This window comes from Histoplasma capsulatum, genomic scaffold, assembly GCF_000149585.1.
Source record: "Histoplasma capsulatum NAm1 scaffold_3 genomic scaffold, whole genome shotgun sequence".
Classification (NCBI taxonomy): domain Eukaryota; kingdom Fungi; phylum Ascomycota; class Eurotiomycetes; order Onygenales; family Ajellomycetaceae; genus Histoplasma; species Histoplasma mississippiense.
In genome coordinates, this window is record NW_001813980.1 from 834,022 (window position 1) to 852,769 (window position 18,748).

The following is an 18,748-nucleotide window of genomic DNA, read 5'->3' on the forward strand; positions in this document are numbered from 1 at the left end:
GTGTCCCATGCTTGGGCATTGAAATATTTCTCGAAGTCAGAAGGTAAACCGAAAGTAGTGGAAGCAGTTGATAATCATAGGGTTAAATCATATGGACAACGAAAAGCTGCAATGAAGATTATCGATGATGAACATGTCCTCCGGGAAGGATTCCACCATTTCGAAGAAGCCGACATCAGCGGATACGATGTAATTCTGGGTATGCCATGGTTGCAAGCTGCGAACCCCGACATTGACTGGGTGCACCTAGATACCGCTAAGGAATTTGCAACTTTAATGGACGACAGCAACATTATATTTGCCGCCTTTCCATTGCGAGCTGCGCACGCAGCGACTGAGCCAAATATCCCGGATGATTATAAGGATTATCTTGATGTATTCCGAGAAGATATACCTGACGCGGAGCACGCACCCCACGATCATGCCATAGATCTCAAACCTGGCAAGGAACCACCGTACCGACCGATATATAACCTGTCACCTCAAGAACTCTCCGTCCTCCGAGAATATATTGAAAAGGCATTAGAGAAGAATTGGATACGCCCGTCCAAGAGCCCAGCCGGTGCCCCAGTATTATTCGCACCGAAGAAAGACGGAACCCTGCGTCTTTGCGTAGATTATCGAGGGTTGAACGAAATAACAGTCAAGAATCGGTATCCGCTGCCCCTGATAAGTGAAATACTCGATAGGTTAGCAGGTGCCAAAATATACACGCAATTGGATCTTAGGGACGCGTATCATAGAATTCGCATACGAGCGGGGGATGAGTGGAAAACGGCATTTCGAACACGATACGGACACTTTGAGTATCTGGTTTTACCCTTTGGGCTAACCAACGCCCCTGCGACTTTCCAATCTTATATCAACAAGGCCCTCAGTGATATTTTGGATGTATATTGCGTGGCTTATCTTGACGATATCGTAATCTATTCGAATACGCTTGACGAACACGTCGCCCATGTTAAGAATGTGCTGGAACGTTTAAGGCGATGGAGACTATATGTGAAACTTAGTAAGTGTACGTTCCATGCAACAGAAATTGGATTTCTGGGTTTTGTGATTACCACGCAGGGCATCACTGTCGAAAAACGCCGCGTCGATACGATCCTAGATTGGCCTGAACCGCGAACAATAAACGAGCTGCAAACATTCCTAGGATTCGCCAACTTCTACCGACGATTCATATACAAGTTCTCGATAATAACGGCACCCCTGACTGAGTTGCTAAAAGGATACGAAACAAAAAAGGGGAAGAACAACGCACCTGTCCAACTGAACGAGAACTGCAAGCACGCAATACTGCAGTTAAAAGAATGCTTTACAAAAGCACCGTTGTTAGTTCATTTTGATCCGCAGCGAAAACTCCGTATAGAAACGGACGGATCTGGCGTTGCAATCGCCGCAGTAATATCGCAATTAATGGATGATGGTCACTGGCACCCGATCGCGTTTTGGTCCAGAAAACTCACAGAAGCAGAAAGACATTATCAAACATATGATTTAGAAATGTTGCCGATTGTAGAAGCTTTCAGGCAATGGCGCCACTACCTACATGGTAGCAGGCACCCAATAGTTGTTTTATCTGACCATGCCAACCTCCGGCGCTTCATGACGACGAAGCAGCTAAATGGGCGTCAGATTCGTTGGATGCAAATGCTCTCAGCGTTCGATTTTGAAATTGAGCACCATCCTGGGGAAAATAATCCCGCAGATGCACCAAGTCGTCACTCAGATTATATAAAACACGCAGCTCCCTTGACGGGGCTCCCTACCCTGCAAGAGAAGCTGCGTAAGGGGATCTTTAAGTCACTAAAGACAAAAGAAAACACAAAGTTAGACCAATGTGTCAAGATGGTGCGAAAAAATCTGCAAGTTAAAGAAAATTGTTGGGCGAAGGGGCCCGTAGTCATCGATGACAACAAACCCTGCAGGATAAAGAACGCACCTGCAGATGAGAACGAAGTCGCCGGCGTTACGGGGTTAGACCTAGGGACCCTGGTGCCACGGATTCTAGCCGTTAAGGTATTTGAGTCCGAGATAGCCTATCGCGAAGAGGTAGCTGAATCTATTGTCGAACTCTTGCTGCAGGTTCAGAATAGGGACGCTGGCACGTCTGAACTTCGCAGAAGACTAGAGGTGGGTGACGCTAGCGTAGGTGATCGTTCGACCTGGGCAGTAGACAAAGATGGCCTGCTCAGGAAAGATGGTAAAGTCTACGTACCGCAAGACAAGGCCGTAAGGCATGAAATAATGAAAATGAACCACGATGATCCCCAAGGTGGCCATTTTGGACGTGACAAAACCATCGAAGCGATCAAACGCAAGTACTCGTGGCATGGTATGAGCGATGAGATTGCAGAATATGTGAGGACCTGCGATGTTTGCCAACGCGTCAAGATACCGCGGCATAAGCCGTACGGGTTGCTACAACCACATCCAGTGCCAGATAAGAAATGGCATACAATCAGTATGGACTTTATTGAAGGCCTACCAGATAATAAGAAGGGAAGTCAAACTTACAATGCTATTGTCGTATTTGTTGATTCGTTCACTAAATGGGCCATAATTGTACCCACATCTTCAAAGCTAGATGCGGAAGGACTCGCGGACATTATTGTATGGAAGCTTGCGAAGAACTTTGGCCTACCTGCGAACATTATTAGCGACCGAGATTCATTAATAAACAGCAAGTTCTGGTCAACATTATGTTACTTACTCCATGTCCGACGAAAATTATCAACAGCCTTCCACCCGCAAACCGACGGCCAAACGGAACGATTGAACCAGGTGATTGAACATTATCTTCGCACATATTGCAGCTACCAGCAGGATAACTGGATAGAGTGGATTCCCTTGGCGCATTGGGCATATAATAACGCCTTCCACGCGTCGGATATAAATGACATCTACCTGAAGCGATGATCGGCCGACCAACTGAACTTCGTATAGACGTGGAACCCCCAAGCACGGGCGCGTCAAAGTCGGCGATAGAACAAGTGGAACGGATGAAGCAAGCGGAAAACAGGATTCGAGAATGCCTAGAAGCTGCCAAAGCAGCTGAGAAAAAGTATTATGATCAGCGCCATATACCAAAAAGCTTTAAGATAGGGAACTGGGTAATGCTGCGTGCAAAAAATATATCCACCTTGCGACCTTCACCCAAACTAGATCATCGATTTTTGGGTCCCTTCCAAATAATTGATATACGCGGTACGCAGGCGTACAAACTGAAGCTTACGCCACAATATAAAGGAATTCATCCCGTGTTCCACGTTTCCCTTCTCGAACCGTATCACGCGCGCGACGGACAGATCCCACAGGCAGAACCGATAATTATAGACGCGCAGGAGGAATGGGAAGTTGAAGCTATATTGGATAAACGTCAGTACCGTGGTCAAACCCAATATCTTGTTAAATGGAAGGATTGCACAGACGCGGATAATTCTTGGGAACCTGAAGAAAATTTGGTGAACAGCCAGGAGTACTTGGAACAGTTTAATAAAACCTATCAGGAGCCAGTCAGTAAACGAAAACGAAGAAGGCGACGATGACTGCTGGATATACTTATTCTCGCTCAGGGATTAAAAAACAGATCCGCCTCAGCTGAGCCCAGTGTCATTTGAGGAATTGTCACCAAGGCAGATCTGCTTATTACTCCGGATTTCCTCAACTGGCGAAGCACGACGTTTCAACGATGACTTGGGAGCTGCGACCGGCGATGTAGCCACGGGATCTCAACCAATCACTGTTTCAGCCGGGGCCTCAGGAGAACCATTTCGTTGAGCCCCACGGATCTTCGCTGCGAAGAACTTAACTGCAGCTGTCACAGCGCCCTGTAAAACGTTAACGTTCGAAGCGTCTGCACCAGCGACAATTAAATCCTCAGCTGCATTGATAGCCGCCTGGGCCAACTCAACGGCGTCTGCTGGCACCAAACACGAGTTATTTATATCCTGCAAAACATATATAGAACGATTACTTACCGGAACGCAAACGTGCTTCATCACCGAGCAGTGCTTGCATTTCTTGCGTCGACCCTCAGCAGGCACAGTGATGGCGGGGAGACGTTGTTAAATGTCGAATACAACGACAGCAATATGCTGCTGCGTTCCTTTCTAACACTTCAACGGGACCGTCCGCTTCCTCATCTTCGCCAGCGTTATCGGATAACTCAAGTAACGCACCAAGATCCTTGCCCAGTATTCGATATATGGCAGGCGTGACAGCGTGTCCGCCCGTCGTTCACAAAGCAAGGGTATACTAGAGGGTTTTGCAACCTTTCCAGACAACCCAAGCAAATGCTCTCGATGGCATTCAGCATATCACCCTCCATAGGTTCTGAACCGGCAACGGAAGCAGCTGGTTCTGACATTCTATTACGACATTAATCAGTATCAAGAACCTTTTAAGAAGAGAGAAGAGGCAAGAAGCAGCAAGAAAAGAACAGATGTTGGTGGATAAAATCAATATTGCAATATCGATCAAAGAAGTTGCAGCAACACAAAATCCGACCCAAAATAGAAAACGCAACCACGCAACCAAAACTTCGAATGTCGCAATAAAAATCGCATGGGAAGATACAGTGTACTTTGCTTGATCAATTGGTGTATTCTTTTAAATAAAAAAAATCGTTGTTAGTGATGATGGTGATGATCTCGTTAGGATACGATTTGTGGTGTAAAGGTTAAAGGAAAGGGGTTCAGGGGTTGTGCCTAAATCATGATTGGACCGCGATAACACCGGAACTGGAACAACGTTTTTCCCGAGTCAGCAACGCTTCGGAATTAACCCGAACAATTAATTCGGTCCTATCCTGCGAACTTTATACAATTCAACCACACAGCACATATTACGAACTTCGCACAATAAGAAGCCCTGGGGACCAGGCCTTTGAAGAAGGGAGATAATTGTAATAGGCGCAACGGAGATATCTATATTAGGAAATAGATACGTGGCGATAGATACGTGGCGATGGCAATATTATCTATATAATGCTCGCTGATATCCGTGGATTTTAGGAGATCAGCGATTAGCTTTGAACAATAGAGATTGCTACCTTCTTAATATCCTTTGTGCGTACTTCACACTACTCTTGCAATTACTCTTGTAGCCCATCTCTTACACGTACATCGATTAACAATCTAGCACTATTCTAAATACAGATTATGAATTGATTAAGAAAAGAAAGAGAAAAGAGATCAGAAGGAAAGGTTGTACAAAGAGGGTTCTTATAAAGAGAAGATTGAAATGAAAGAATATCAGAAGCCACTCTGCAGTGGAGCACAGAGCAGAAGAACATTGAGGGTTACATGAAAGAATTGTTAGAACTACATGAACATGAAGTGTGAGGAATTACACAAGTGTGGAGTGTGAGGAACTACACAGGTGTGGAGTGTAAGGCAGAAAGGGTTGGTTGCATGAGTTAACCACTAACAGATGCTAACCCATCATATTATCCCCCCTTACCAGAGTGAGTGATGACTCGTAGACGTCGAGGGCGGCGATGTCCTCCATGGCGAATGTGGGTTCCCAGGTCGGGTGATTGTATCCTACCCATTTGACAAGGTATTCGCGGCGGTGGTGGTTGGTTCTATTATCAAGGATTACTTCAATCTCCCATTCAAGTTCATTATCTTCTTCTATGATGATGGGTGGCTGCCAGTTGGAGGTTCTTTGTGAGGGGAATGGATCCTCGGCCGCGGGTCGGAGCAGGTTTGTATGAAAGACATCATGAATGTCAGACAGAGTGTTGAGTTGATAATTTTGTGTGTGCCCAGCACCTCCATCACAGTATATTTAATGTGGCAGTAATCTAGCATACATGAGGGGTGATTCATTCTTATATTCTTGAAATTTAGTTAGATCTTGTCTTTTACATAATATCAAATCACAGAACTTTTTCTGATATTTGCTTGATTCTCATAATTTTACTGAGTATTGATTATAAAAGCTTCTGCTCATTTATGAGCTTTCTTAAACTTGCTCACAATGTTCTCTACTGCTTGTATGAAACTGTGAATATATGTGGTTTCTCAGAGATTCTCAGAAAAGTTCAGAACTTTTAAATTGTATTTATATAGAAGAAAGAATGAGTTTATATTTGTTGTGACAGAATCTCAGCTGTTAATTGCAATCTCAATATGTGATAGCAAATGGTTTTAGTTGTTTTCTGTGTAATTGCAGAATTTATGAAGAATGTTCTTCATTGTTTATATCATTCTCTCTGTGGCTTTATCAGTCTCTGAATGGTTATTATTATTATTATTCTTCGGTTATACTCGTATGCAAGCAGTGCTTATGACGAGTCCTTGTGTAATGTTAAATACAAGCAAGAGTTGGTTATACAGGAGGAATGCTTAGTGTTGAATGATATCAAGAATATAACAAAAACATAGAAAAATTAATGAAAGACAGGATTTGATACTCACAATACAGGTTTTCAGCTCAGAAATAATAAGCTAAATCAGATAGTAGATTTGCCTGAAGATATTTACTTGACAAGTTCACATCCCTTTATTTTAGAAGCTGAGAAATTGTAACGGGCGTATATCGATTAACAATCTAACACTATCTTAAATACAGATTACGAATTGATTAAGAAAAGAAAGAGAAAAGAGATCAGAAGGAAAAGTTGTACGAAGGGGGTTCTTATAGAGGGGAGATCGGGGCGGAAGAATATCAGAAGCCGCCCCGCAGTGGAGCACGGAGCGGAAGAACATTGAGGGTTACGCGGAAGAATCGTTAGAACTACGCGACTACGCGAGCGCGGAGCGTGAGGCAGAAGGGGTTGGTTGCGTAAGTTAACCACTAACGGGTGCTAACCCGTCATAGAAATTGACTCTGGATGTAATATTGTCCCCTTGTGGGTTTCAAACCCACGCGCCCTGGGTCCCCACACCAAGGCGCTACCTGGTGGCTGCATTACTCATTCGGCCACCGGGGCAGTCTTTGAGTGGTACACTGTTGACAATTTTTGTTCAATTCTTAGCAGCTGGTATATGCAGATTCAGAGTGTGCTGATGAATTGACTGCCTCTATCTGATACAATGAATGAAAGCAGACTGTGTATATAATAAAATGAGCTTCAAATAAAAACATCTGCAATTACTTCAGCATCCATCTTGTCACAAAGCTGTAGTATTACATTCTTACTGAGTTGGTTGACAATAACTAGAATGTTCATAGAATCTCCACTTTCAGATAGAGAAACTGTGAAGTTGATTGCTATATTATGCCAGGTTCATTCAGAAATAGACAGAGGTTTCAACATTTCTTTTTGTTACGCGTTACGCGTTCTTAATACGCGTTTACGCGTACTTCCCATCATGCCTGCGTAGTCCTCGAAACGCCCACTTTTTCCTCTTTTATATTCTCCTTCTCCCCATCCTAGCTAGCTAGCTTTTAGAATGCAACTTAGTTTGATATCTTCACATATGATAGCATGTCTACATACACATTCTAGCGTCCAGATCCAATCGTGATCAAGTTTCAGATGAGATAATTATTACAAGCTTTTAATGACAATTACCACCTGAAAGTTGCAGACTCACAGATGTGAGGCCACTGTTGTGGAATGCCATCTACATCATTTATTCAACTGCTTCCGCCCAATTCCCATCACTGCATTTATTTCCAACTATATTAGCGCGTCACTATACCATCATTATTCCCAGTCTATGGTAACCTACGGGTCACAGAACATAGGTTATTGAACAACTGACAGTGGGTTTTCAGAATAAGAAACATCCCCACTTAATCAGAATTCCTTTTATGGCAGATTTTAAACACATCAAAGTTATATTCACTCTAGAAGAAGAATCTTCCTGCACTGTCTGTCTAATCAAAACAAAAAAGCAATTTACAGCTTTAAATCCCTCTTATAGATCAGTCATCAGATTCAAGGAATGAATTCTATGATTTAAATGAGAATCAAATCAAGCAGATGGAAAGTTTGTGGATTTTGATTCAGATGAGAAATATGAAGCTGAGATTTACCACCTCAATTTCAAATTGAGTATGAACTCAGATTTCACTCATTCCTCCTTCAAGTATAATTTGATCCCCCCACAATTAGATATGTTAATATTACAAGAATAAATCTTTGTCACCTCTACACTCAACATTCACATCACTACAAATTGTGATGAGATACATAGAGATCAATCAAACACCTATCTCAATCAGACACAATAGTCAGATGACAATAACTTCAGTTCATGAATGTATTCTAATGTTTATTCTAATTCTAACACTGTATTTCACAAAAATAAAGATGTTTATAATCTGCATAACATGAATGCAGAAAATCCCTCTATATCACACTCTGATAGCAATCTATCTAACTCCTCACACAATGTATTTCACAAACACAAAGACATGCCCCGTTGCAGATATGCTCAGTATTTAGATGGTAACTCTCTCTTCTCTTCCCCATCTTCTTCCAATGAGGAACCACGCAGACGTCGCTCGCAGCACCACAACAGGCGCCACCGATGACACAGCCGACAATATGGAAGATACAATTCTTCCCCAGCCTCTGAGCACCGACACGGGAGATCGCATCACTCTAAGCTTAAGTCAGATGATGTGATGATATTCGATCCTGCAGATGTTGATGTCCACACATTCATACTCTGATTTAATCAAATTGCAGCACTATACAGAGATGAAGTAGTATGCATAGTACTTTCATGATGTCTTCAAAGTAAAGCTCTGGAGTAACTTACTGATCTAGAGCCCGACACTGTCCAAGCTATGAATGACAGCTTATTCTGCTGGGAAACCGAACTATTAAAGCATTTTGAGAAATCAAGACAGCAAGCCTCGTAAAAAGCTCTATTTCTATGATACTGATTCTTCAATCACAACAGTCTATTTATATTCTTCTACTTCACCTGGAAAATCGCCCTCCTGCGCAAGGCAGGAATCGCAGATCAAATCCAATTTGTTAAGCATTTATATGACAGCTTTGAAACACAGCTCTAAATAATCTGCTTTGTTGATGAATTTGCTGATGATTTTTCTTCTTTAAATGACTTCTGATGCAAGGTTTTCAATCAGGATGCTGCTGCATACAAATTGTGGTCATTCAATCAACAATCTTCCCGCCCTTTCAACAAATCCCACAATGACAAGGAGTCTAAGCCCATGAATAACTCAAACATCAATTCCACCATCCAGTTGCTTAATCTTGAAAATCCCCGACAGTTCAATCGCTGGAACAACTACAAGAGTAATAACAATCAAAATAACCCACAGAGTTATAACAACCAACGTCGCGATGACTGAAGTAAATAGAGAAGACCCTATAAGGAAGGCCAAAATCAAAACCAAAACCGAGCCTTTCATACTGTTCAGAATGACATGTCAGTCTATGAAGAAGACATTGATGAAGATGTCATTGAATCACACAATGATACTGCATTTGAATCAGACACTCTGTAATGTGACGGCGCCGAGGCGGTTGCTACTCGGCAGCGGCACAGAGGAGGATGGTATATAATGGGAAGCCTTATAGGTGGGCTTGATTATCTCGCTTGAACCGCGAACTCGTAGAATACTATACAAATACTGAACTACCAGAGGTACTCGGCACACTAAAAATATTGTATGAGGACAGTGGTAACTCTGGTATCTTATTGTCAAAAGATAAAAGACGAATCGCTGGCTCCTGGAATAGAGAGCCAGCATCTAGCTATTCTATATAGACAACGGGCAGCCATCCTCCCCTCACTCTATGAGCGAGGGTAGCCGAAGCAACTCCGTAGTGGCGCTCCATTGATCTGCCAGATGGAATCCACTGACCCCGTATAGAAACAGGATTCTCATATCTCATCAATCAGATCCTCTTTTATTGCATTCGAATGATGTCATAGGGTGGTTGGAAACCGGTTCAGACACCTGCGTGACGTTATGGGATAGATGGGATTATCCGAGGGGAAGCGATAGGCCGTGTGGAGCCGTCACAGGGCCTTGGCACAACCAAGGGTGTGACAGCAGTGATAAATGTAAAGTTCTGCTTATGATTGTTACAGCTTCCTTATACAGTGTTGAAATATGTAAGATTGTTGTCAAGTTGACATAAGTGGGTGCAGTAGTTGTGGTAATGTATGGGCATGAGATGTGAGATGCAGAACTTGAGCAGTTCAAAGTTATTATACTGACTCAGAAGATTGATTTTGACAGCATCATTTTAATTCTGTCTTTCTGCTTCATGAATCTTGCTATCAAAATCAGGCAGATAGTTTGCTAATAGGGTATTTCTCTGATGATTTCTGTTCAGCCACTGCATTGCATGTGCTTGCAGTGTAGAATTCAAGAATAAAACATCTAATTGACAAAAGACTTCTTCAGAGATATACATTTTATATGCATATGATTCAATTCAGAGTTGAAACTTTGTTAAAGTATCTTCTTCTAGCTGACTATGAATATAGCGGGCTTGTGAGAGCAGAGAGTCTATCACAGACTCATTCTCTTCAAGTTTGACTTTTGTCTTTCATTTTCAGATTAGATAGATTGAGAGTTTTTTTGTGAATTTGTCAAGAAAAGAGAGATGTTTTTTTCTTTTGTATACAGAAAATGTTGATATTTACACATTTTTTGATATATTTATATTCAGATAATTCAATTGTTATTGAAGCTCTGCTATCTGCAAGAATTGCTGTTGAAGAAAGTTATGAAATTCAGTGTTATTTTCAATGAGGCTTCAGTTCTCACTCATGGAGAGGTGTTTGTAGTTCATTTTGTTTTCATACAAGGTCATAATTTTTGATTCTGATAACTTGAAGACTAGAAGGTTCAGTTCCTATTCTTTAAAGAAAATACTTCATAGACACTCTGACCTCTTCACAAATATGTGATTGTGAAATTATTAAGTGCTCAGACTTCTTCACAGCACTATCACAGTGGTGTGACTTTGTAGAACTTTAGAATTTGTGAATGTTATCACAACAACACAGCTTTATGAAAACTTGATAACTTATTCTTAACTTGAGCATCTGAGTGCAATTGTAAACATAGAGCACTCAGGCTGACACATATGAATTAATTTGTAATGTAATGAGTGTACATTGATTAATGATTTAGCACTATTTTAAATACAGATTATGAATTAATTAAGTAAACAATCGGACGGTGAGTACGCGGCCGCACCTGGCCCTCCCCCCTCCCGCGTTTCCCGAACGGGCCTGGGCCGGGCCTCGCGGACCCCATCCATTGGCCGCGTCGGTCGTGCCGTCGCCCCTTCGGGTTTGGCGCGCCTCCACCTCGCCGCTTGGAGTTACATCATCAACGCGGTCCGAAAATCTATATAAGATCGCTCCTCCTCCCTATGGCCAAAGCACGTTCCCCTCTCCCAAATTACCCTCCCTCGTCTCACTCTTGCCCTTCACCTTCCCCCTTTGCCCCATCCCCCTTTCCCTCTTCCCCCCTGCTCAGGCTCAGCCTCCCGCACCACAAAAGGTATCTGCCGATCTCCCCTTGCCGAACCCGTTTCGCCATCGCATCCCCTCCCCCCCATCCCCTTCCAGCCCTCCCCCCGTCAACCCCGGCCCATCCCCTTTATTCGGTCTTCTTGGAAGACCATGTAGATCGAGAGATCACAGTTACCCACTCCTCTTCTCGAGGACAACAGGCTTTGCTCACTGGATATTTCACTCGCCCGTGCCTCTCTTGCCCGTGGACATCTTCTCTGGCTTACTCTGTTGGTCCTGCAACACATTCGCATTTCCCTCACCCCTCTCCTTCTCTTTCCGTCTGAGCTACAATTCGATGCATGCGCTTTATGCCATCGACCAATGGCAAAAATCCCTCATGTCGGCGGAACCCGAGATTGCGGGGATCCGACATCCTGCCAGCGGCGCAGCGGGATTCGACTGGACACTGGGGTGTAACGTTGAGAGGGGGGGAGGGGTGCCTACGATTGCCGGCGCATGCCGGCTATGCTATTGACCAATGGCGAAAATCCCTCATGACGGCGAAATCCGAGATTGCGTGGATCCAGCACCCCCGCCTGCGGCGTAGCGAGATTACGAGGAGTGCGGCTGGACGCTAGGATGTGACGTGGGAGGGTGCGGACGCAAAATGCCCGCCTTCGCTGAGCCTCCGGCTGCTTTCGATGATTGAATTGGCTGTTCTGGAGTGTCGGCCGCGTATCCTTGTATTCAAGGTTTGATCCATTGGCGAGGAATGTCGGCGAATCCGACGCTGGGTCGCTTCCAGCTGAGGGAACTGAGGGAGTCAGGGGCGCAGCGATCGTGTGACGGTGAGGTAGGGTGGGTCCCCCGCACAATCCAAAGGCGTCCGAGCCACCGGTGTGTCTGCTATATCTCGGTTCATTCGTCATCGATTCTACGACCTCATGACCAATTTGCGCTCGTCCTCATGCATACGGCGTATAGGAAATGAAACATGGGCTTGCCGAGTTTGTTCTGTGGCTGTGATCCCTGGTGAATTGGTGGTGACCCTTAGCTCTGGACCGGTCGAAGATGCGGTTCGGAGGAACCCTGGATCTACGTGTTGCATTCCGTGTGTTGCATTGCGATCCATCCCTGTTTTGCGGGCAGTTCCCAGGTTGGAGGGGAAGAAGCAAAGCGTTTTTTGAAAATGCTGGGGTCTATTCACAAGACACAGGAAAGCCTTTCGCGGACTTTGGGCACCCTGCCAAAGGAGGAGCGTTCCTGGTTGTCGCTCTATAAAAGCGTCGGCTTTTCCCTTCTTAAAAGCACTGCGCGCAGAACGAGGATCACAGCTTCCCCGAACCTCTATCTCAAAAGCACACACGCTCGTGCAGAGCAAAACCCGACTGCAGTCACAATGGACAAGATCCGGTTCTACCAACCCCCAAATCCCATGAATCCCTCCAAACTACTACAGAGCCCCAAACTTCCTGCAATCCCCAGACAGTTACAGCTCCCCAACCCCTCAGCACAGAGACCCATTCCCACCGCCGACACTTTCACTTCCCTATTCTGTCCCTCACAGCAGCTCAGACACCCTTTGCCCCCCCGCCTAATCCCCTCTGTTACACCTCCCATCTCTTCCCACCCTACAGGCCAACGGTCCCAGCCACCCGAAACTCCAGAAAATGACTTTGACAGAATTTTGGAGGAGATCTCGTCGGACGACGGGAGCCAACCACTTGGCGGGGACGGGAGAAATGTCGACGAGCACGCCACCATCCCCTCCGGATCGAATCTGAGCGGTTTTGCCAGCGACCGCCTTGGTATGCCTGTCGAGGCGGATACGGCTGCGGAAAGTGCCACTGAAGCCGGCCTTCGCGCATGCCGGTTGGGTGGAAGTAGAGGTCCGTCTCTTGACTCGCTCACGATACGTCCTTTAGATCCGCTAACCTCGGCCCTATTTCAGATGGCCCCATTGTGGTAAATGGTTCGACGGAGATAGTCCACAGTGGTGAACCCACAAGCGAGTCCGCAGGTGGACAGACTTCCCCACCACTGCTGCCTGCCTGCCAGGCGCCCACGGATCAAAGTGACGAACTAGACGGGATGGTGGATGATGATGGAGCCTCATTGACTCCCCGAGGGGTTCCAGGTCAGCTTTTCCCACCAGTTTCAATTACCGCTCCGCGTTCTCCCGCTGATCTTCTACATGCAGAAACCCCTCCCCCCTTTACCATGGGCGAAGTGGGCACTTCCGCCCGCGCACCCCACGACGGTGTCTCTCCACATCCAGGGGGTCGACCTCAAATCTCGGCTGGCCACGCCGGTGCAACACAGGAGGAGTGGCTGGTCAAAAGGATACTGGATTCCCGGATCCGCCTGCGGAACGGCACGCCACGCCTGGAGTACCGTGTCGCATGGCGGCCTACGTGGCAACCGCGGAGCGATCTGATCCCGGGCTGCGAGGAGCTGGTCAAAAAATTCCATGCAGAGTGGAAGGACGAGCGGCCTTCACTGACTACTCTGACGGGCCACATGTGTTTCAAGCAGAAAAGGGGATCGCGCAGGGACGGTGGACGCAAGATTGTAAAATCAATTGGTTAGAATCTTCGTCTGTGTAACATGTCAATATCAATTTCGCCTCTGATTTGTTCCGTACTTTTCCTGTCTTGATTGTTACCTGTTTGCTGTGGTTCCCCTTGTTTGATCTTTGTTTGCTTAGCATATTTGAATCCGGCCCACGAGCTCCATTGACATTGCCTATCACGTTCCAGCCGAGGGCCTATCTTGCCTACGTCCCATGGTACATTTTACATTGTGTGTGTTTGTTTGCTCTTCGTCCTCATTTCTTTGTCTCCCACTTTTGTCCGTGTTTGTCCATACCTTACTACGATTGTTACCCGACCATGTACATCTGCGAATCGGAACGAATTACTCTCTTGTGGTGCTCATGGATATAGGTCATATGGCTACTTCTCGGTGGGAGTTCACTATTGTGTCGGCATTTTCTCATAGTGTGCGTTAAAAAGCTTCTAGAAACCAACAATGCCTTTGGGCTTCGACCACCTCTAGATATTTAGTTGTTCAAACTTATTGCTGCAGGTGTAATGGATAGCAATGTTCCCACTCCTCCAGGAGACATAGAATATTTGCTGGTATCCATATTTCAGCTTAAAGTAGATCATGTAGCTGACTTAGTAAGCTGTAGTGGACCTAATTAGAGAAATAACTGGACACGTTAAACCGTATGTATTGGGCAGGCTAATATATAATACTTATTCGCCAGAACAAAGCAATCACTAATCCTATTAGGTTTCAATCAGAGCTATCGTATCATCATACGCTTTAATAATAGGATCATATAACCTTTTTGGGTCCTGAGGCGTTCCAACAATAAGTCCTTCCTTCCCGTAAGGAAACAGTACGCCTCGTATGGTCTTGCAAAGATGCTTGACGCGCTCGAAGTCCGGCGGAAACTCCTGCAAAAGGTACTCAAATCCGCCAGCTTCCATGTTACCTCGTTTATAAGTTGCAATTTTCTTATAAGTTCCGGTATACCATTCTCTCAGCATGCTGTCTTTGGGCGGGTCCTGTCCCTGTCTCTGTAGCTCATTTAATTTTCCCCAACCGTGACGGGCACACTGCCAGATAAGCACGTAGAAAAACGACTCAAGATCATGTCGATAGGTGTGGTCGATATTAAGCAGCACCTCGATCGCCATGAACTCCATCGTGCCGGTCTGGTGCCGTGCGCCGCTTCGCCCGCTACCGACTTCCTTGGCAAGATCCAGATCGATCAGCATGCCGGAGTGACCACCCGCCTTTTCCGGATCGGTTATTATTATGTTGTTCTCCGAAATATCCCGATGTAGGATGTTCCCATCCAGATAAAGAGACCGATGCGCCTTTATTGCATCGCGAAGCGCCGTGAGCAGTTCTAAGGGTGACTCGTACCTGTAGATCGGCCGCCCAGCGGGCGAGATCACCAGACAGCGGAGGACACGGTTGTCGTAGAGTTCCTCGCTATTCCTGTCGAAGAGGCTCGGCTTGCGCGCCGACTGAACTGAGAAAGTTAGGTCGTTCTCCTGCTGGGTATCCCTCGACAGCTGACCGATGGAACGCGATCGTTTGGACGCCTGCATCCCTTTATCCGGAGATCTGCGTTTCCTGGAAGACGACTTTCGGCTGATACCTAAGCTACAGAGCTCGGTGAGCTGCTGAGATTGATGAAATGAGGAGGCCGCACTGGGGGGTGCGCTTTTGAAGTCGTGTCGCTTGTCGTCGAAGGTCAGGCCGCAGCGCATGTCGGCGATGCTGGTGATGGCACTATGGCCAATGATCCTGGCGACCCCTTGGACATTTTTTTGACCCGCTAGCTCGAGGAGTTCCGCCTCCGACCGCCGCTTGTCCGACACCCACGAGAATTTGGCTACGCCCTCCACTTGTCCATCGTTTGCGAGAAAACATGTTGTCCCGCGACACACGATGGCACGTTGAAAGGAAAGCATTTCACCCAGCCGCAGCACCTTTTCCTCCGAGGTCCCAGGCCCTTTGACGGTTATTGATTTGTTGCCGCCTTCATCCCTAGCAATAAAGGTGTCCAGTCCCAGCTCCTCGTCGCTCATCATGGTGTAGCCCACAAGCACCTGAAAGAACCGTCCCGAGTCCGCGTAGACGTCGATGATGCCCGAGCTGTAGGGGCCCGAGCGGTCGAACACCCACGCCTCCATCTTGGTCCCGCAGACGGCGAATGCGTGGACGAACCGCCGGGTGGGCTGCGCAGCGAAGACCTCGCGCACGCAGCGGCCCATCTGCAGCAGTGTGGTTTTGGTCCCAATCTTCTCCTTTGGTTTTTTGAGCTCGCCAACAACCAGGATGTCTCTCCAGTCGTGTTTGTTCCGCGAGGGGCTCGCACCGCTAGCTCTCAGAAGGAGGTCCACTTGCCGTTCCGCATTCGAACCGGTAAGATCCGCTTTGCTCGCCGTGGTGTAGTAGGTGCCGCGTGATTCCGAGAGAAGGTTTTCTTGAAGACGAAACCACCAGGCAAGGACATCGTCCTGCGTAGGAGGATCAGGAAACTGGGCCCAATTCCCATCGCTGTCTGGGGCCAGCACGCGTCGACAGATGGCATCTGCTTTGCCGCTCCAGTCTTTTCCCTCAAAGTACTTGTCGAAGAAGCCCTCGACGTCTCGAAAGGTGCAGCCACGTATCTCCTCGAAGATCCTCGGATTCACCAACTCACGCGTCTGCTCGGAGCCTTTCTGTGATGACGAGGTGGATTTGATCGGCGTGCCTAGAGAAGTAGGAGGTATGCTCGCCGGAGGGGTCACTCGCGAGACGGTGGCGATGAGGTCGAGGACGGCTTTCCAGATGTCAACATCGGTCGCCTTTCGGATGACAAGTCGTACGAGTGTGCGGTAATGTTCATAGCTGAAGTCACCATCTTGAAGGCAGGTGAATAATTTTGACAGCTCGGATGCCACATTTTTATTGCCAGCTGGTGAACGCAGGTGGAAAGCCGACTTTTCACCCATCAAGGTGGTGAGGAGTTTCGATGTTGCATCGTGGCAGGCTTCACGGCTTTCTGTCGTGCCATCATTGTAGTTATGCTCTGCGTCTGGAAGAAGCTTTTCTAGTCGATCAAGTGAATCATTCAAAGGATACCTTAAAATAACGGCGTGATCGTCCTCCGAAAGGTCTGCCATACCTATACGTGTTGATGTTTAATGATTTCCTGACAAGTCGATGCTCAAAGATCTGGCAGAGAGAGAAATAGGTCAGGTGACTTGGTGGGTCGCAAATTACCTTGTTTGTTTGTCTTGTTTGTATGTTCTTGAAACTTTCAAGCCCAACCTTGCAATGCAACATCACTAAACTTCCATTCTAAAAGCGATATTTCTTTTCAAAATAATTTAATAAAGAATATACCATAAAATGATTTAAAAAAAAAGTTTAATTTGAGAAAAGACAAACTATGTCACTGGAGATTTTTCTAAACCTAACTGGTATTAAATCCAATAGGCTTCATCCCTTATCTCAGAAATTCAGTGAAATGAGCGAGAATCCTTGCCTTGCAAAGGGGATTTAGTTTTCTGAGTCTGGTGATAACCATAATGTTAGTGGTTGATTCTGTTTGGATAAATCCTTTAGAATTCAGAGAAGGAATAATATGTCATTAGAACGGAATTACTCGATTTAATTATCTAACTAACTATATGCGTCTTTTCTTGGGCAACTTGAATACTTCTGGGGATTTCCTTTCATTTTCTCGCGGAGCAACCGAGGGGAAAACCTGTGAATTGGTGAGAGGTTGGCATATCATTACCCTTGGTAAAGAACGAAATGCGAGGCATGTCTGATGCAAGATTGACATGTGACAACGAAATGAATGACACCAACTTGTTACCTAATATATCACATGACAGTGCGGCGGCCCCAGTGCGTATGATTACCAGCCGCTGCCTAACACCACCTGCGCGACGTCCAGAACTTACCCCTCTTTGGATTGAAGGGCGACGATCTCCGCGTCATACCCATATCTCTTTCCGCAACGCTCAAAAAGCAATGAAGTTTTCTGCATTTGTCGAACTAAAACTAAGATATTGCAATTAGGTGACTTTTTCCTATTACTTTCCGCGAGTGGTCGTCGTCGTGATTCTTGTTCCTTATTTGCCAAAGTGGACACTCACGGTTGTTCAACCCTTCTTATTTTGATAGCAGCCAGCTACAAATTTTCGATCTGGCGATAGACCACGTCCCAAACAACAGAGTGTAAGAGTGGTGGTATCCTCGCAAAGTCTTAAGGATGACGCTGACGTCTCCATGACGAAGTTTGACCAACCGAAACCTACAGAGCGCCGAACAGCATCGATCGAGCAGGAAATTTGAATTGCTACATCTCGTTTAATATGACAGAAGAAGCGACAGAAGAGTCTTTGGTATGCATGACTTCTCAAGGCCTTTCTGACACGTACAAATAGTCTAATGTTTCGCAGCGCAACCGCTGGAAAGAACTCGCCGTGCCACCAGGCTTCTTCAAGGACTGTAAGAAGCATGCGATCAATTATATCTTATCGGAAAATTACGAGAGAAAGCTATATTGCTCAGAATGCGAGAGTATCTCGTTTCAGAATGAGAAGGGCGAGAGTATTTGGTCTACTGCGGGTGACGGGCAAATGGATGCTCTACCCGCAAAAGTTGGTGTATACATTGTCAGAGGGAAGTCAAAGACCGGGTGATACGATCAAAGGACATCATCCGCGTACAAATCGTTAGCTATCAAAGTGCCCACAACGAAACCAATGCGCAAACGAATAGTACCGTGGTTAGGTTGCTTGCGACGCATT

At 46.0% G+C, this 18,748-nt stretch overlaps 3 protein-coding genes across 3 annotated transcripts; 2 read left to right on the forward strand and 1 right to left on the reverse strand.

Annotated features, from left to right (window-relative positions):
- Positions 1–111: 111 nt before the first annotated feature.
- HCAG_03389 (hypothetical protein) lies at positions 112–2,922 on the forward strand (the record flags this gene model as incomplete). Its single annotated transcript, XM_001541242.1, has 4 exons — positions 112–689; positions 744–979; positions 1,037–1,789; positions 1,952–2,922. The coding sequence occupies 4 exons, from the start codon at positions 112–114 to the stop codon at positions 2,920–2,922; spliced, it is 2,538 nt and encodes an 845-aa protein (XP_001541292.1).
- A 9,684-nt stretch (positions 2,923–12,606) lies between these two features.
- On the forward strand, positions 12,607–14,006 carry HCAG_03390 (predicted protein; the record flags this gene model as incomplete). Its single annotated transcript, XM_001541243.1, has 2 exons — positions 12,607–13,306; positions 13,369–14,006. The coding sequence occupies 2 exons, from the start codon at positions 12,607–12,609 to the stop codon at positions 14,004–14,006; spliced, it is 1,338 nt and encodes a 445-aa protein (XP_001541293.1).
- A 704-nt stretch (positions 14,007–14,710) lies between these two features.
- HCAG_03391 (predicted protein) lies at positions 14,711–17,755 on the reverse strand (the record flags this gene model as incomplete). The annotated part of the gene is made up of 3 exons (XM_001541244.1): positions 14,711–17,109; positions 17,256–17,285; positions 17,728–17,755. The coding sequence occupies 3 exons, from the start codon at positions 17,753–17,755 to the stop codon at positions 14,711–14,713; spliced, it is 2,457 nt and encodes an 818-aa protein (XP_001541294.1).
- Positions 17,756–18,748: the final 993 nt, after the last annotated feature.